The 13,169-nt window shown below is 47.4% G+C and overlaps 2 protein-coding genes across 2 annotated transcripts in view; one reads left to right on the top strand and one right to left on the bottom strand.

Moving 5' to 3' along the window:
• The window catches only part of LOC146869642 (E3 ubiquitin-protein ligase TRIM39-like), a 137,002-nt gene extending 127,661 nt beyond the window's left edge, over positions 1–9,341 (top strand). Inside the window, exon 6 of the mRNA XM_085609046.1 lies at positions 8,509–9,341. Coding sequence (XP_085465172.1) covers positions 8,509–9,020 — 512 coding nt within the window. The 3' untranslated portion in view covers positions 9,021–9,341. The remainder of the gene's footprint in view (positions 1–8,508) is intronic.
• A 573-nt stretch (positions 9,342–9,914) lies between these two features.
• LOC146869643 (uncharacterized) overlaps positions 9,915–13,169 on the bottom strand; it is a 38,398-nt gene continuing 35,143 nt past the window's right edge. Inside the window, exon 3 of the mRNA XM_085609032.1 lies at positions 9,915–10,023. Within this exon, the coding sequence (XP_085465158.1) occupies positions 10,003–10,023 (21 nt within the window). The 3' untranslated portion in view covers positions 9,915–10,002. The remainder of the gene's footprint in view (positions 10,024–13,169) is intronic.

Here is a 13,169-nt window from a genome sequence, read left to right on the forward strand (position 1 = left end):
AGGAAGCGCTTGGGTGCGTGTTATTTTAAAAGCACAAAACAGTGACACCACACAGAATAACGAAAATAGCAGTTTTGCAGCGTGAATCTTTCTGGATTCACTATGCTGTGCATTATTCCGCGATCTTGTGGTTGGGTCCGGATTCGTAGTCTTTTCTTTGTGTTTTTTTTTTTTTTTTTTTTGTAGCCCAGGTGGGCGTCGACGTACACCATTTGGTGCACCTCCCGTGACGTCGTCGTGCTTCCTGCGGAAGTCCCACCTTTGGGGCGCCATCTTCAGATTCTTTTTTCCGCCGTTGGGTCTGGATCGTCATCGGGAAGCTCCAGAATTACACTCGAAGGAAGAAGGAAGAAAAGCGAGTTTCATCGATAGAAACACTAGAAGATATCAGGAAAGGAAAAGATTTCATCAGGAGCGCGAAGAAAGGAGGACCAGCGCCCTTTTCTTCGACGGCCTTGGAGAATGCACGCTCAGAGACCCTGAGCGCAATGGACAAGACGCCATTCAAGTTCTGCCCAAACTGCCACCACAAGTTCGCGCAGAGAGACCAGCATCCGGTCTGCAACCTCTGCCTACCGGTCGATCACCAGAGTATCGACTGCAACGCCTGCTCAGCCTTCGCGCCGAAGACACTCGGGGTGAGAGAGCGGCAGAGAAGGGCCAACGCCAGCATGGATGGCAAGGGGAAGCCCCCGACGCTCTACGCTCTGGGCCTCTCCTCGGACGACGAGGACAACGTCGCCGAGACAGCCGAAAACTTCACGGTCGTAGAGACCGACAAGAAAAAAGAAGACGAGGTAAGAGAATCGTCGAGCGCAAAACAGAAAGTACCTCGACAACACGAGGGTTACTCGAGAAAATCTGAGTCAAAGTCCACGAAGGGAGCCCCGGCGCCGAAAACTTCGACGTCCAAAGGGGGAACCACGGACAAGAGGCCGAGCGGATCCTTAGATAAGGACTCCCTGGTGCCGAAAGACGCCGAAAGGCAAGGGTCGTCGAAAGCATCCCATGAAACGGGCCGATCGACGCAGAAAGAACGTTCGACGTCGACGCAAGTTTCATCGAAAAGACCCGCGGTCGACGCCGAAAGCATCTCCGAGATGGAAAAAAAGAAGAGGCGGCTCGAGGCCGAAATGGAGAACATCCTTCAAAGAAAGAAGGAGTTCGACGCCAGAATGAAGGAATTCAAGATTCCAACGGTTCCATCAGCGGACGTCGAGGAGGTCGAAGACGAGTTCGACGCCGAAGGGCTGACAAGGGAACTCGAAGAGGAAGAAGAGCCCTATTATGAGGGAGAAGCCGAGGAAGAAGACAAACGGTCGTTCTACGAATCGGCGGCATCTACCAGCAACGACGTCGAATGGCACGATCTCGACACCGAAAACCCGGAGGAGCCCGTGGACACGTACCCTTCGAGGCCTTCGCCACCCGACGACATCGGGGTCTACAATATGGTGGTCAGGAGCGCAGCAATGGCCTTCGGCGTCAAACTCGACGAGGAGAAACCGAAAGCCGATTTTCTCGTCGAGACACTGCTCCCCATCCAGACAAGGAGCCAGTTCCTCCCCATGCTACAAAGCGTGATGAATCAGGGGAGAGAAGCCTTCAAGGAACCTGCGACCTGTCGGTCGATCACGCCCAGGACAGAGAAGAAATATAAGCACTCCTCCCTGGACCCCCCTTACATCAAGGGTAGTGTGACCGCGGACTCCATCATAGCCTCCACGGCCAGGAGAAGGGCCAACGTACCAGCAACTTCGGGCCCACCCCCGGATAAGGAGAGCAGGAGGATTGACCTCACAGGAAGAAAGGTCGAGAGGAACGCCGCAATGCACTGGCGCATGGCGAATTCAAATGCACTCCTCAATAGACACCAATACCAGCACTGGGATGAGATGGGGGAGTTAGTAAAGCACCTCCCCGAAGAATACCGGCAGAGAGCGAATCACCTGATAGATGAAGGCAAAAACATCGCCAACTCCTGTATAAAGACGGCGTTGGATGGGGCAGAAACTTCAGCAAGACTCATGGCCATAGGGGTCACAGAGAGGAGGCATGCATGGCTAAGAATCTCGGGATTCAAACCGGAAGTGCAGAACAACATCCTTGGCACCCCCTTCAATGGGGAGACACTGTTCGGAGCAACAGTGGACGACAAGCTCACCCAGCTGAAAAAAGAAAACGAGACGACGAGGTCCATGGGGGCCCTGCAGCTGAGGGGAATGAGGCGAGGAAATCCCTCGAAGACCCTACGGTAGGGGAGGAAGCCAGCAGGGGACGTCGCACCAGGCGTTCCAACAAGGCCAGCAGGGTGAAGGTCACGGACAAGGTCAGCAGAAGCAAAACTGGCAATATCAACCTCGGGGCCAGTCCTTTCGCGGGAGAGGGAACGGACGTGGCCAAAGGAGGAGAGGGGGCGAACAGCCCTCGACGAAGTGACTCAGCACGCAAGAGGACGCCCACCCTCGCCAGGACCCCAAGGGTGAGGCGCAAAAAAGTGTCATCAGGGGGAAGAGAAAATTCAAGAGCCTACGAGCATACGACACCAGTAGGCGGAAGACTGAGGTTCTACCTTCAGGAGTGGCGGCGTATAACCACAGACAAGTGGATACGGAACGTTGTGCAGTACGGGTACTGCGTAGATTTGGAGAAAAGACCTCCAAACAGGAAACCAAGGGGAAGACTGAGATCGGCCCAAGAACTGGCAATACTCAGAGAAGAAACGCGGAAACTCCTGCAAAAGGGAGCCATAGAGACAGTGCCGTTCAGAGAACGCAACAAAGGGGTCTACTCAAACTACTTTGTGGTTCCGAAGGTAGACGGAGACCTCAGACCCATACTAGACCTCCGTTACCTAAACAAGTTCATCAGAACGCAAAGGTTCAAAATGCAGGAGGTTCTGCCACAGATAAGAGAAGGGGACTTCATGGTCACCGTGGACCTCAAGGATGCCTATCTTCACATCCCAATAAACAGAAGGCACAAAGGCCTTCTAAGATTCAACATCGAACAAGAACACTACCAGTTCACGACCCTGGCCTTCGGATTAAAATCAGCACCAAGGGTCTTTACAAAATGCCTGTCGGCGGTAGCGGCGCACCTACGAAGGCAGGGAATACATGTCTACCCCTACTTGGACGACTGGCTGGTCAAGGCAAACTCACGCGGAAAGTGCGAGAGGCACGCAAAACGCGTAACAGACACCCTCACAAATCTGGGATTCTCGATCCACTGGGGAAAATCATCGATGGAACCGGAGCAGGTGAAGATTTTCCTGGGGGCAAAGATCAACTCCCGCAACAGTACAGTTGTGCCCAGCGAGAGGAGGACAGAGGCTCTACTGAAGGAGGCGAAGCTCTACCAGAAGGGGCGAGCTCTGACAGTGAGGGCTGTGAGCAAGATGATGGGGATGATGGCGTCCTGTATCCAGCTGGTGCCGAATGTACGCCTGCACATGAGACCATTCCAGGAATGGCTACAACAACAATGGTCACAAGCAAAAGGAAGCTGGGAGGATCTAGTGGTTGTTACGCACGCAGTGCAGGAGGAGATAACTTGGTGGAACAGAGACAACATATCAGCAGGGAGAAGCCTGACACCACCAATCCCAACAGTGACCATTACCACGGACGCATCGCAGAAGGGATGGGGAGCGCACATGGACAACCTCAGAGTGAGGGGTCTATGGGCCCCAGCAGATGCGGTCCGCCATATCAACTACCTCGAGTTGAAAACAATCCTGCTAGCCCTGAAGGCATTCCAGAGGCACCTGTTCAACAAGAGGGTGTTGGTCCAAACAGACAACACCACGGCGATGTTCTACATCAACAAACAAGGGGGGACACAGTCGTTCCCGCTCTCATCCCTAGCTCAGGAGATTTGGAGATGGGCCATACCTCTCAGGATAGATCTACTGGCAATTCACCTACCGGGGAAGGACAATGTGGAGGCAGACTGGCTAAGCAGGCAGACCTCAGCATCACACGAGTGGGAGCTCAATGGCCAGGAGACGGAGAAAATCTTCCGGAGATGGGGGACTCCCACAATAGACCTTTTTGCAACACGCCACAATGCAAAATGCCAAAGCTTCGCGTCCAGGCAACCAGATCAGCTATCCAAGGGAAATGCCCTATGGATAAGCTGGTCGAGGACATTTGCCTACGCCTTTCCACCGATACCCCTGTTGCACAGAGTGCTCGACAAGTGCAGAACCAGCAACATGACCCTGATCCTGGTGGCTCCGCAGTGGGCGAGGCAGACATGGTTCTCACAAATTCAAGAAATGGCACAAGGCGACCCATACAGGTTCGAGAGGAGGAAGGACCTGCTCTCAATGCAAAACGGAGAGGTCCTGCACCCAGAGCCAGAGACCCTCAACCTGGCGGCATGGCTCCTGAAGACCTAGAGTTCGCACACCTAAGATTGCCGCGGAGCACTATGCGAGTGCTACGCGAGGCGAGGAAACCAACTACACGAAAATGCTACAGCGCAAAATGGAAGAGGTTCACTGTGTGGTGCCGGAAAAAGGGCCTGCAAAACAGAATGACAAGAGACTCAACAGTACTGAGGTACCTCACACACCTTCTAAAGAGTAACCTCTGCTCGAGCTCACTAAGGGTACACCTAGCGGCCATCGTGGCCTACACCAGAGGTGAAAAAGGTGGAAGTTTCTTCAGCTCGCAGGTGGTGAGGAGATTCATGGAGGGAGCCAAAAGGATGCCCCCCCCCCGAAAAGGTTGCCGCCGCCGGCATGGAATCTGAATGTGGTCCTGACGGAGCTCATGAAGGCACCGTTCGAACCCATTCACAAGGCAACACTGCAGATGTTGACTATGAAAACAGCCTTTCTGGTGGCCATAACCTCACTACGCAGGGTGAGCGAGCTTCAAGCACTAACGCTGCAGGAACCCTACATTCAGATTCACAAAGATAGAATAGTCCTGAGAACTGACCCACACTTCATGCCCAAGGTAGTGTCGGCGTTCCACATAAATCAGGCTATCCAGATACCAAGTTTCTTCCAAAACCCGACTACAAACGCAGAAAAGGCACTGCACACCCTCGATGCAAGAAGAGCGGTGATGCACTACATTGAGAGAACCAAGGAACTCAGGAAGTCGAAACAGCTGTTTGTGTCCTTTGCTACTAGATTCTTGGGTAGACCAGTGACTAAGGGCACCATCGCAAGGTGGATTGCCCTCACTATTCAATTCTGCCACAAACAGGCTGGACAGGAGCTAGCGGAGGGGCCGCAGGCTCACTCCACAAGGAAGAAAGGGGCCACCGTGGCCTTCCTGGCGAACACGCCCATCCAGGACATATGCCTCGCGGCAACTTGGGCATCTGTGCACACGTTCACGAAACACTACTGCGTGGACATTCAGATGAACAAGGAAGCACAGGTTGGACAGAAGGTGCTTCAGCACATTTTCAACGACCAACGCTCATCTACCACCCAGCCGCCACAGAACTAGGAAAACCGCTACAAAATCTATGCACAGCATAGTGAATCCAGAAAGATTCACGCTGCAAAACGAATAGTTTCTTACCTGTCGGTGTAGTTTTGCAGCTTGAAGATCTTTCTGGATTCACTAGCGAACCCACCCACCTCCGCCAGGAAGATGAGGCTGGAGGAAGAGGGGGTAAAATGGAAAAGATCAAACAAATACAAACATACAGATAAAGGGACAAGAAGGATTAATCAATCGCCTAGGGTTAAAAAAAAAAAAAAAAAAAGAGGAAAGGAAAAAAGAACCCGAAGATGGCGCCCCAAAGGTGGGACTTCCGCAGGAAGCACGACGACGTCACGGGAGGTGCACCAAATGGTGTACGTCGACGCCCACCTGGGCTACAAAAAAAAAAAAAAAAAACACAAAGAAAAGACTACGAATCCGGACCCAACCACAAGATCGCGGAATAATGCACAGCATAGTGAATCCAGAAAGATCTTCAAGCTGCAAAACTACACCGACAGGTAAGAAACTATTCGTTTTTTTTAAAATCAAAACAATCACACGAGTACCTCCAGCTCCCGGCTTCCGCCTCAGGACTGGGTCATGGGTTATCTGAGATCGCCAGGAATCGGCGGTTTAAATACAGGCAGCAGGGGGCGTGGCCTGAAAGGGGGCGGAGTCAGCGCGCACGCCTGGGATGATGGCGGCAGCTGAGAAAGCGCGAGGTAGGGCGCGGCAACTCTGAAATCAGCTGTGCGCAGAGGGCAGAGGAAGCGCTTGGGTGCGTGTTATTTTAAAAAGCACAAAACAGTGACACCACACAGAATAACGAAAATAGCAGTTTTTTTTAAAATCAAAACAATCACACGAGTACCTCCAGCTCCCGGCTTCCGCCTCAGGACTGGGTCATGGGTTAGTAGCTCTCCTACTCTGCACCATCCAATGGAGAGTAGTGCCTAGTACAGTATACCTTGGAGTAACTCTACCATCTAATGTGGTGTACTGTCTAGTACAATATACCTTGGAATAGGTCTGTCACTCTGTACCATCTAATGGAGTGTTGACTAGTACTGTACACTTCTAGTACCTCTGTCACATGTTTACAATGTAATGACTAGTACTGTATACCATGGTGTAGCTCTGTCACTCGGTACCATCTAATTCAGTGTATTGACTAGTACAGTACACTTTTAGTACCACTCTTACTCTGTGCCGTCTCATGCAGTGTACTGACTAGTACTGTTTTCCTTGTTGCAGCTCTGTTACTGTGTACTATCTATTATAGAGTGCTGACTAGTACTGCATGACTTCTAGGAGCTCTCTCACTCTGTACAATATAATTCATGGTACTGACTAGTACTATATACCTTCTCGTAGCTCTCTCACTAGTGTACTGACTAGTACTGTTTCCTTATAGTGGTTCTGTCACTCTGTGCCATCTAATGCTCTGTACTGACTAGTACTGTATACCTTCTAGTAGCTCTGTTACTCTGTACTATCTATTAGAGAGTACTGATTAGTACAGTAAACCTTGGAGTAGCTATCACTCCGTACCATCTAATCAAGTTACTGTTACTCTCTGCTATTGTAGTGTGCGTCATGTGTGGTAGAGCAATGTAGTATGGTGCGTGTAGTGTGTAGTAGAATGTTTTGTAGTGCAGTGTGCTGTTCGGTGTAGTGTGTGCTCTGGATGAATACGCGCTCTAGTGTAGTGAGCAATCTAGTGCCGCACGCTTTAGTGTAGTGAGCAGTTTAGTGTTGCGCGCTTTAGTGTAGTGAGCAGTCGTGCTGCACGCTTTAGTGTAGTGAGCAGTCTAGTGCCGCGCGCTTTAGTGTGTGAGCGGTCTAGTGCCGCATGCTTTAGTGTAGTGAGCAGTCTAGTGCCGTACGCTTTAGTGTAGTGAGCAGTTTAGTGTTGCGCGCTTTAGTGTAGTGAGCAGTCGTGCTGCACGCTTTAGTGTAGTGAGCAGTCTAGTGCCGCGCGCTTTAGTGTGTGAGCGGTCTAGTGCCGCATGCTTTAGTGTAGTGAGCAGTCTAGTGCCGTACGCTTTAGTGTAGTGAGCAGTCTAGTGCAGCACGCTTTAGTGTAGTGAGCAGTCTAGTGCCGCGTGCTTTAGTGTAGTGAGCAGTCTAGTGCAGCACGCTTTAGTGTAGTGAGCAGACTAGTGCAGTACGCTTTAGTGTAGTGAGCAGTCTAGTGCAGCACGCTTTAGTGTAGTGAGCAGTCTAGTGCAGTGCGCTTTAGTGTGTGAGCGGTCCAGTGCTGCTCGCTTTAGTGAAGTGAGCAGTCTAGTACTGCACGCTTTAGTGTAGTGAGCAGTCTAGTGCAGCGCGCTTTATTGTGTGAGCAGTCTAGTGCCGTACGCTTTAGTGTAGTCCGCAGCCTAGTGTCGCTTGCTTTAGTGTAGTCAGCAGCCTAGTGCCGCTCGCTTTAGTTTAGTGAGCGGTCTAGTGCAGCGCGCTTTAGTGTGTGAGTGGTCTAGTGCCGCTCACTTTAGTGCAGTGAGCAGTCTAGTGCTGCACACTTTAGTGCAGTGAGCAGTCTAGTGCTGCACACTTTAGTGCAGTGAGCAGTCTAGTGCTGCACACTTTAGTGCAGTGAGCAGTCTAGTGCAGCGCGCTTTAGTGTGTGAGCGGTCTAGTGCCGCTCGCTTTAGTGCAGTGAGCAGTCTAGTCCCGCTCGCTTTAGTGTAGAGAGCAGTCTAGTGCAGCGCGCTTTAGTGTGTGAGCGGTCTAGTGCCGCTCGCTTTAGTGCAGTGAGCGGTCTAGTGCCGCTCACTTTAGTGTAGTGAGCGGTCTAGTGCCGTGCGCTTTAGTGTAGTGAGCAGTCTAATGTTGCGCGCTTTAGTGTAGTGATCAGTCTAGTGCTGTGTGCTTTAGTGTAGTGAGCAGTCTAGTGCTGCGCGCTTTAGTGTAGTGAGCAGTTTAGTGCTGCGCTCTTGCGCCGCGTGCTCCTTCCAGGTGTGGTGTACATTAATCATATGTAAAACAGAAGCAGTAATTACAGCCTTTCTTTGTGTCATTAAATCTCTAATTGTGAATCTCTTCTCTGCAGTGATGGGGACTCTGGATCATGACACGGCTCATCGTCGGCTCCTCCTGTCTGAGGGGGGGAGATGTATGAGATGGACGGACACAGCACAGACCCTGCCGGACACCCCCAAGAGATTCACCTCCTGGCCCTGTCTGTTGGGGAGCGAGGGATTCACCTCCGGCAGACATTACTGGGAGGTGCAACTGCTGCAGGAGGGCGTAGCGTGGCATGTGGGGGTCGCAGCAGAGTCTGTGAGCAGGAAGGGAGGGTTCACATGGTCACCGGAGGGGGGAGTCTGGGCTGTGGAGGGGTGGGGGGGTCAGTACTCTGCTCTCACCTCCCCTGCGACCCCTCTGTCCCCTCGTGAGAAGTCCCTGAAGCTAGGGGTGTATCTGGACTACGAGGGGGGGCAGCTGACCCTGTATAATGCTGACTCCATGGAGCTTCTCTACTCCTTCCCGCGGGCGCCCTTCACACAGAGGCTCTTCCCGTTCTTCTGTCTCTGGAGAGGAGCGGAGCTGAGGCTGGTGTGAGTGATGCAGTTCAGAACACAAAATCTTCCCCTGCTTCCACGGACGGAATGATTACTCAGTCACACACACATACACACATCACACGCTGGTGGGGCCCATAACACCAACATTCATTCTAATCAACTAACCGTGCCTTACAGAGGAGATATCCTAATCCCGAACTACAGCTATTCACTTTGGATAGAGGAAACACATCTATTGACTTACCCTAACAGTTTCTCCATCCGGAGGTAGACTAGATCATTTAGTTGATTTAGAATTTGATGAAAATCACTTTAACTCTCATATTAATCAATAAAATATTACAAGAAATAATCACCCGACACAGTTCTTCAAATAATGATTTTTCTTTATCTAATTAAATTGCAGGTTAAATCCTAACAATACCATATTATCTTTTGTCATATTTACCTATTCTGGCTATTTGTCGTTTTCTAAGTCAGCACCAGTACTCAGAGAGTTCATCTGAATCCTAAAGTCCCGTCCTCTTCCATCAGCATAAGATCTCCTAGCGAAGAGCAGCATAAAGTGTCGCGTAGAGTAGCATCGATCAGCTAGGTCAAGAGCGCGTTCTCTCTAGGGATCCTTTCCCTCTCTAGACTAATATTTATACTAAAGTTTACATATAACAGTAACATTTTCTTTATTTCCAGGCCCCTGATTGGCTGAATTCAGCCACGTCCCAATACTTTAAGAAACATTCTCCAAATTTCACATACGGATGATGAATAAACTAGGCGCATGGGTAAGGCGGTTCCCAGGTCAGGAAAGTATCAGTCTATTGTGAATAGGTGGCTTTTGGTTCCCAAATGGCAACAATTGCTCCATGTTCAGGGACATTGGCATCTCGCCCAGGGTAGTCTTCATGGACCTGGTTCGATAGTTCATGGAAAGGCCACGACGAAGTCGGTGCAGGCGCCTTCTCCATTGCTCAATTTATGAAGTCATGTACTTTGGTTAGGATTCAGTCGGCAGCCATCTTTTAGTAGGCCGAAATAGTCAACTTTAAGTAAAGAAACACAAAATCGTAATTAATACATAGAAATGATTAAAACTGTGTTATTCCCTTACTAATACCCTTATGTGTATGCATTTATCTAGCCATATGCAACATTTAAAACCGTTAATGCTGGTTTATTTAAGCGCAAATCACATTAACACTGCTTAAGTCAAACATATAAATTTAATATGCGTACAAACTTAGTTCACTTATTATTTTAGCCATGCAAATGCATTCCCACGTGTATTCTCTTGGTTAATAAGGCTGATTAATTAATATCACATCACTCCATTATTTATTAGAATTAAATATAATTCATTTTAATATAACCTATATAAATGGATTGGGTATACAAAAAAATAATTATTTTACACGCTCCATCAATCCCCCCTTTGGTGATTTTATCACCAAAAAACCCCACAAAAATTCAATTTATTTCCCCTTTTACAGAAATTTGAAATGTTTTCTTGCTCAATTAAAATTCTGTTTCCCTTTCGTCTTCTCGTTTTGTCATACATACTCTCCTTCCACTCTTCCAATTCTATTTCATTGAGATCTTTTTCTGGTTTCATTTCCCTCTTTTTGTAAATTTCTTGTTTAACCTTCTTTTTATTTCTTCTATATCTACAACACATACATCCTAATTTAAGTATTAATAATACAAATATCACACAGGTTAATGGGAATAATATTTTCCCTATTATAGTACTACCTAATTTACCTAGATAAGCTTTAATAGCAACCATTTTATTACTAATTCTAGTCCAGATACTTTCAACCTCCAGTGGTTTTATTTCATCATGCAATTCTGTAATATTCTTTATATAGACTTTTAGATCTCTGCTTTCGTCAGGAATGTAAGTGCAACAATGTTGAACTTTCAGCATTCCACAGACTCCACCCTCTTTTGCCAATAATATATCAAGGGCAAGTCGATTTTGCATAATCATGGCATGCATGGCAACCAGCTCAGTGTTTACCAAGAGAAATCCACCAGCGGTGCTTGTTGACAAGCGATCCACTATGCTTGACAATTTCCGAATATTATTTGCATTCCAAGATATTCCCACTGCTGGTATCAAGGCTCCAAAAGTATCACCTACAATTTCTAACCAAGTTTCTCTTCTGCTACGCATTAGTAGGTTATTTGGTCCACTATTTTCTACTCTATCCATGTGAAAGATCTTTGGAAAGACCAGGCCAACATAACATGTGCCATACCAATGGTCGGGCAACCTGTAGTAAGCCTTGTTCCCACAAATATAGTGCAGTCCAGGGAAAACTGGATCTTCGGTAACACAATTCTAACTAAGGGGAGGTCCAAGGGAATTTTATAGACCTGCAGGTTGCGTTTCCCTCACTTGTCAACACAATAACCACTAAAACAACCTGGGTCTGATGCTGAATCACAAAGCTAAACCAGGAGATATTATATATACCTATTCTGACATCTCTTTAAGAGAGAACCCTTCTCGGACAGGACCCATCAATCACAGAAGGTGGTGAATTTGTCATCATTTGGGTCTGTATTTCTCAGTGTAATGAACCAGGTCTTGACATATTGACTAGGTAACGTCCAAAGAGAGTACAACAAAGAGGGTTGCTGTCAGATCTCAAAGAATGTCAAAAGCGACAGTATGCCCAAAAGTTGTGAAGGGGATCCTCGAATACGCAGCACTAAATAATAATGGTGAAAGTAAAAATGACTAGAGGAGCTCAAATGTTCTTTATTTAGCAGAGTGCCCCTGCCATAATTAAAAAGCAGTATGGCAATTTAGCACTCCACCCGGTGTCTCCTTTTTCCCATCTATTTATCAAACGTTTTCCCCTTCCTTATGTCCCTCTGCATTCTTGTGTATTTTCAGTCTTCTCTCTTCAACCATATCCAAAAATGTTTTCTCTTCCGTTTTCAAACGGCAAGTTAAATTGTTCTTAAAAATATATTCTAGAGTTAGTCCTTTAGTTTCTATAAAAATTTCTCCTAATACATCAGCATCTTTAGCTGGATTTAATTCTTTATTCATGGGCAATCGTCCAAGAATATTATCTATATTAGACAAATGATACTCTAATTTTCCTACTTTATAAAATATACTAGTTAAGACACTACATGTTATTCCACAAGTTGCTGAGAGGTGATAAGTCACCCCTTCTGAAACAGATGCAGGTAATTGCATACATACGTAGCAATCCCTTACGTCCATTGTTTGTACATATTCATACAATAATTTTGAAAACACATTGCTAGAAAAATCAGTTATTGACCTATCTTGATGCATATGCTCTGTGCTTGTTCTAACTGGTATTACTTTTTGCGAGCTTTTCACTATGTTAGTCATATTCTCAGTATGTCCTGCTAGTGTATCTAAAATTACTTTGAAAGAGATCAAAAGAGCGAGTACGCTCCAAAGAAGTATTAATAGTCCTGTACAACAACAACATGTCTTGCACCATCTTCTCATGAAGGTACATCTACTCTTGTTATCATCTATGTTAGCCATTTTTTTTTTAGAATTAACCGTGTCTTTTGACTTAGCCTCTTCTACTCCTCCTCTTGTAGCTTTCCTACAAGATCTAAGACCTTATCAGGTGATCCAAATACTTCAATTTCTTATTCAATCCTGTGTATTCCTACAAGGATCGATTTTAAATTACTCAGCTTGGCCTTTCGTCGTTTTTCACTTCTTTCTCGTCATCCACATACAGAATTTCCTGATCTTCCGCTTCTTCTCCGATCTCGGATAAGATAACTCTCAGGATTTCCCCTGTTTCTTCTTCTTTTATCAATCTCAGCAAAGTCTCCTCTGGATTTCCTTGACTATCTGCCTCTTCCCTTTGTACAGGCAGTGCCACGTACGTCCATTCAAGTGACTTATACTTCTGGTTTGGTTTTCTTGATCGTTTGTTCGCTTCTGACACTTATGTTTCTCCCTCTTTTTCTGGATGCTGGCTGGTTACTTCATTCACTTGTTCAGCCTCTGAGGGTTTAACTCGTGTCCATTGATATCTCAGCTTCTTAATTTTGTTTGGCCAATGATCACCTTTAGCATTTCTTCTTGTTTTGCCGTTTCTTTCCTCAATCCAAGTTTTCTTTCTTAGAACTCGACCTCTGGTATTTCCGTTTCACTGTCCTCAGATTCTGTCTCGTT

The sequence above is a fragment of the Triturus cristatus genome, chromosome 1_1 (assembly GCF_964204655.1).
Source record: "Triturus cristatus chromosome 1_1, aTriCri1.1, whole genome shotgun sequence".
NCBI classification, from domain to species: Eukaryota; Metazoa; Chordata; class Amphibia; order Caudata; family Salamandridae; genus Triturus; species Triturus cristatus.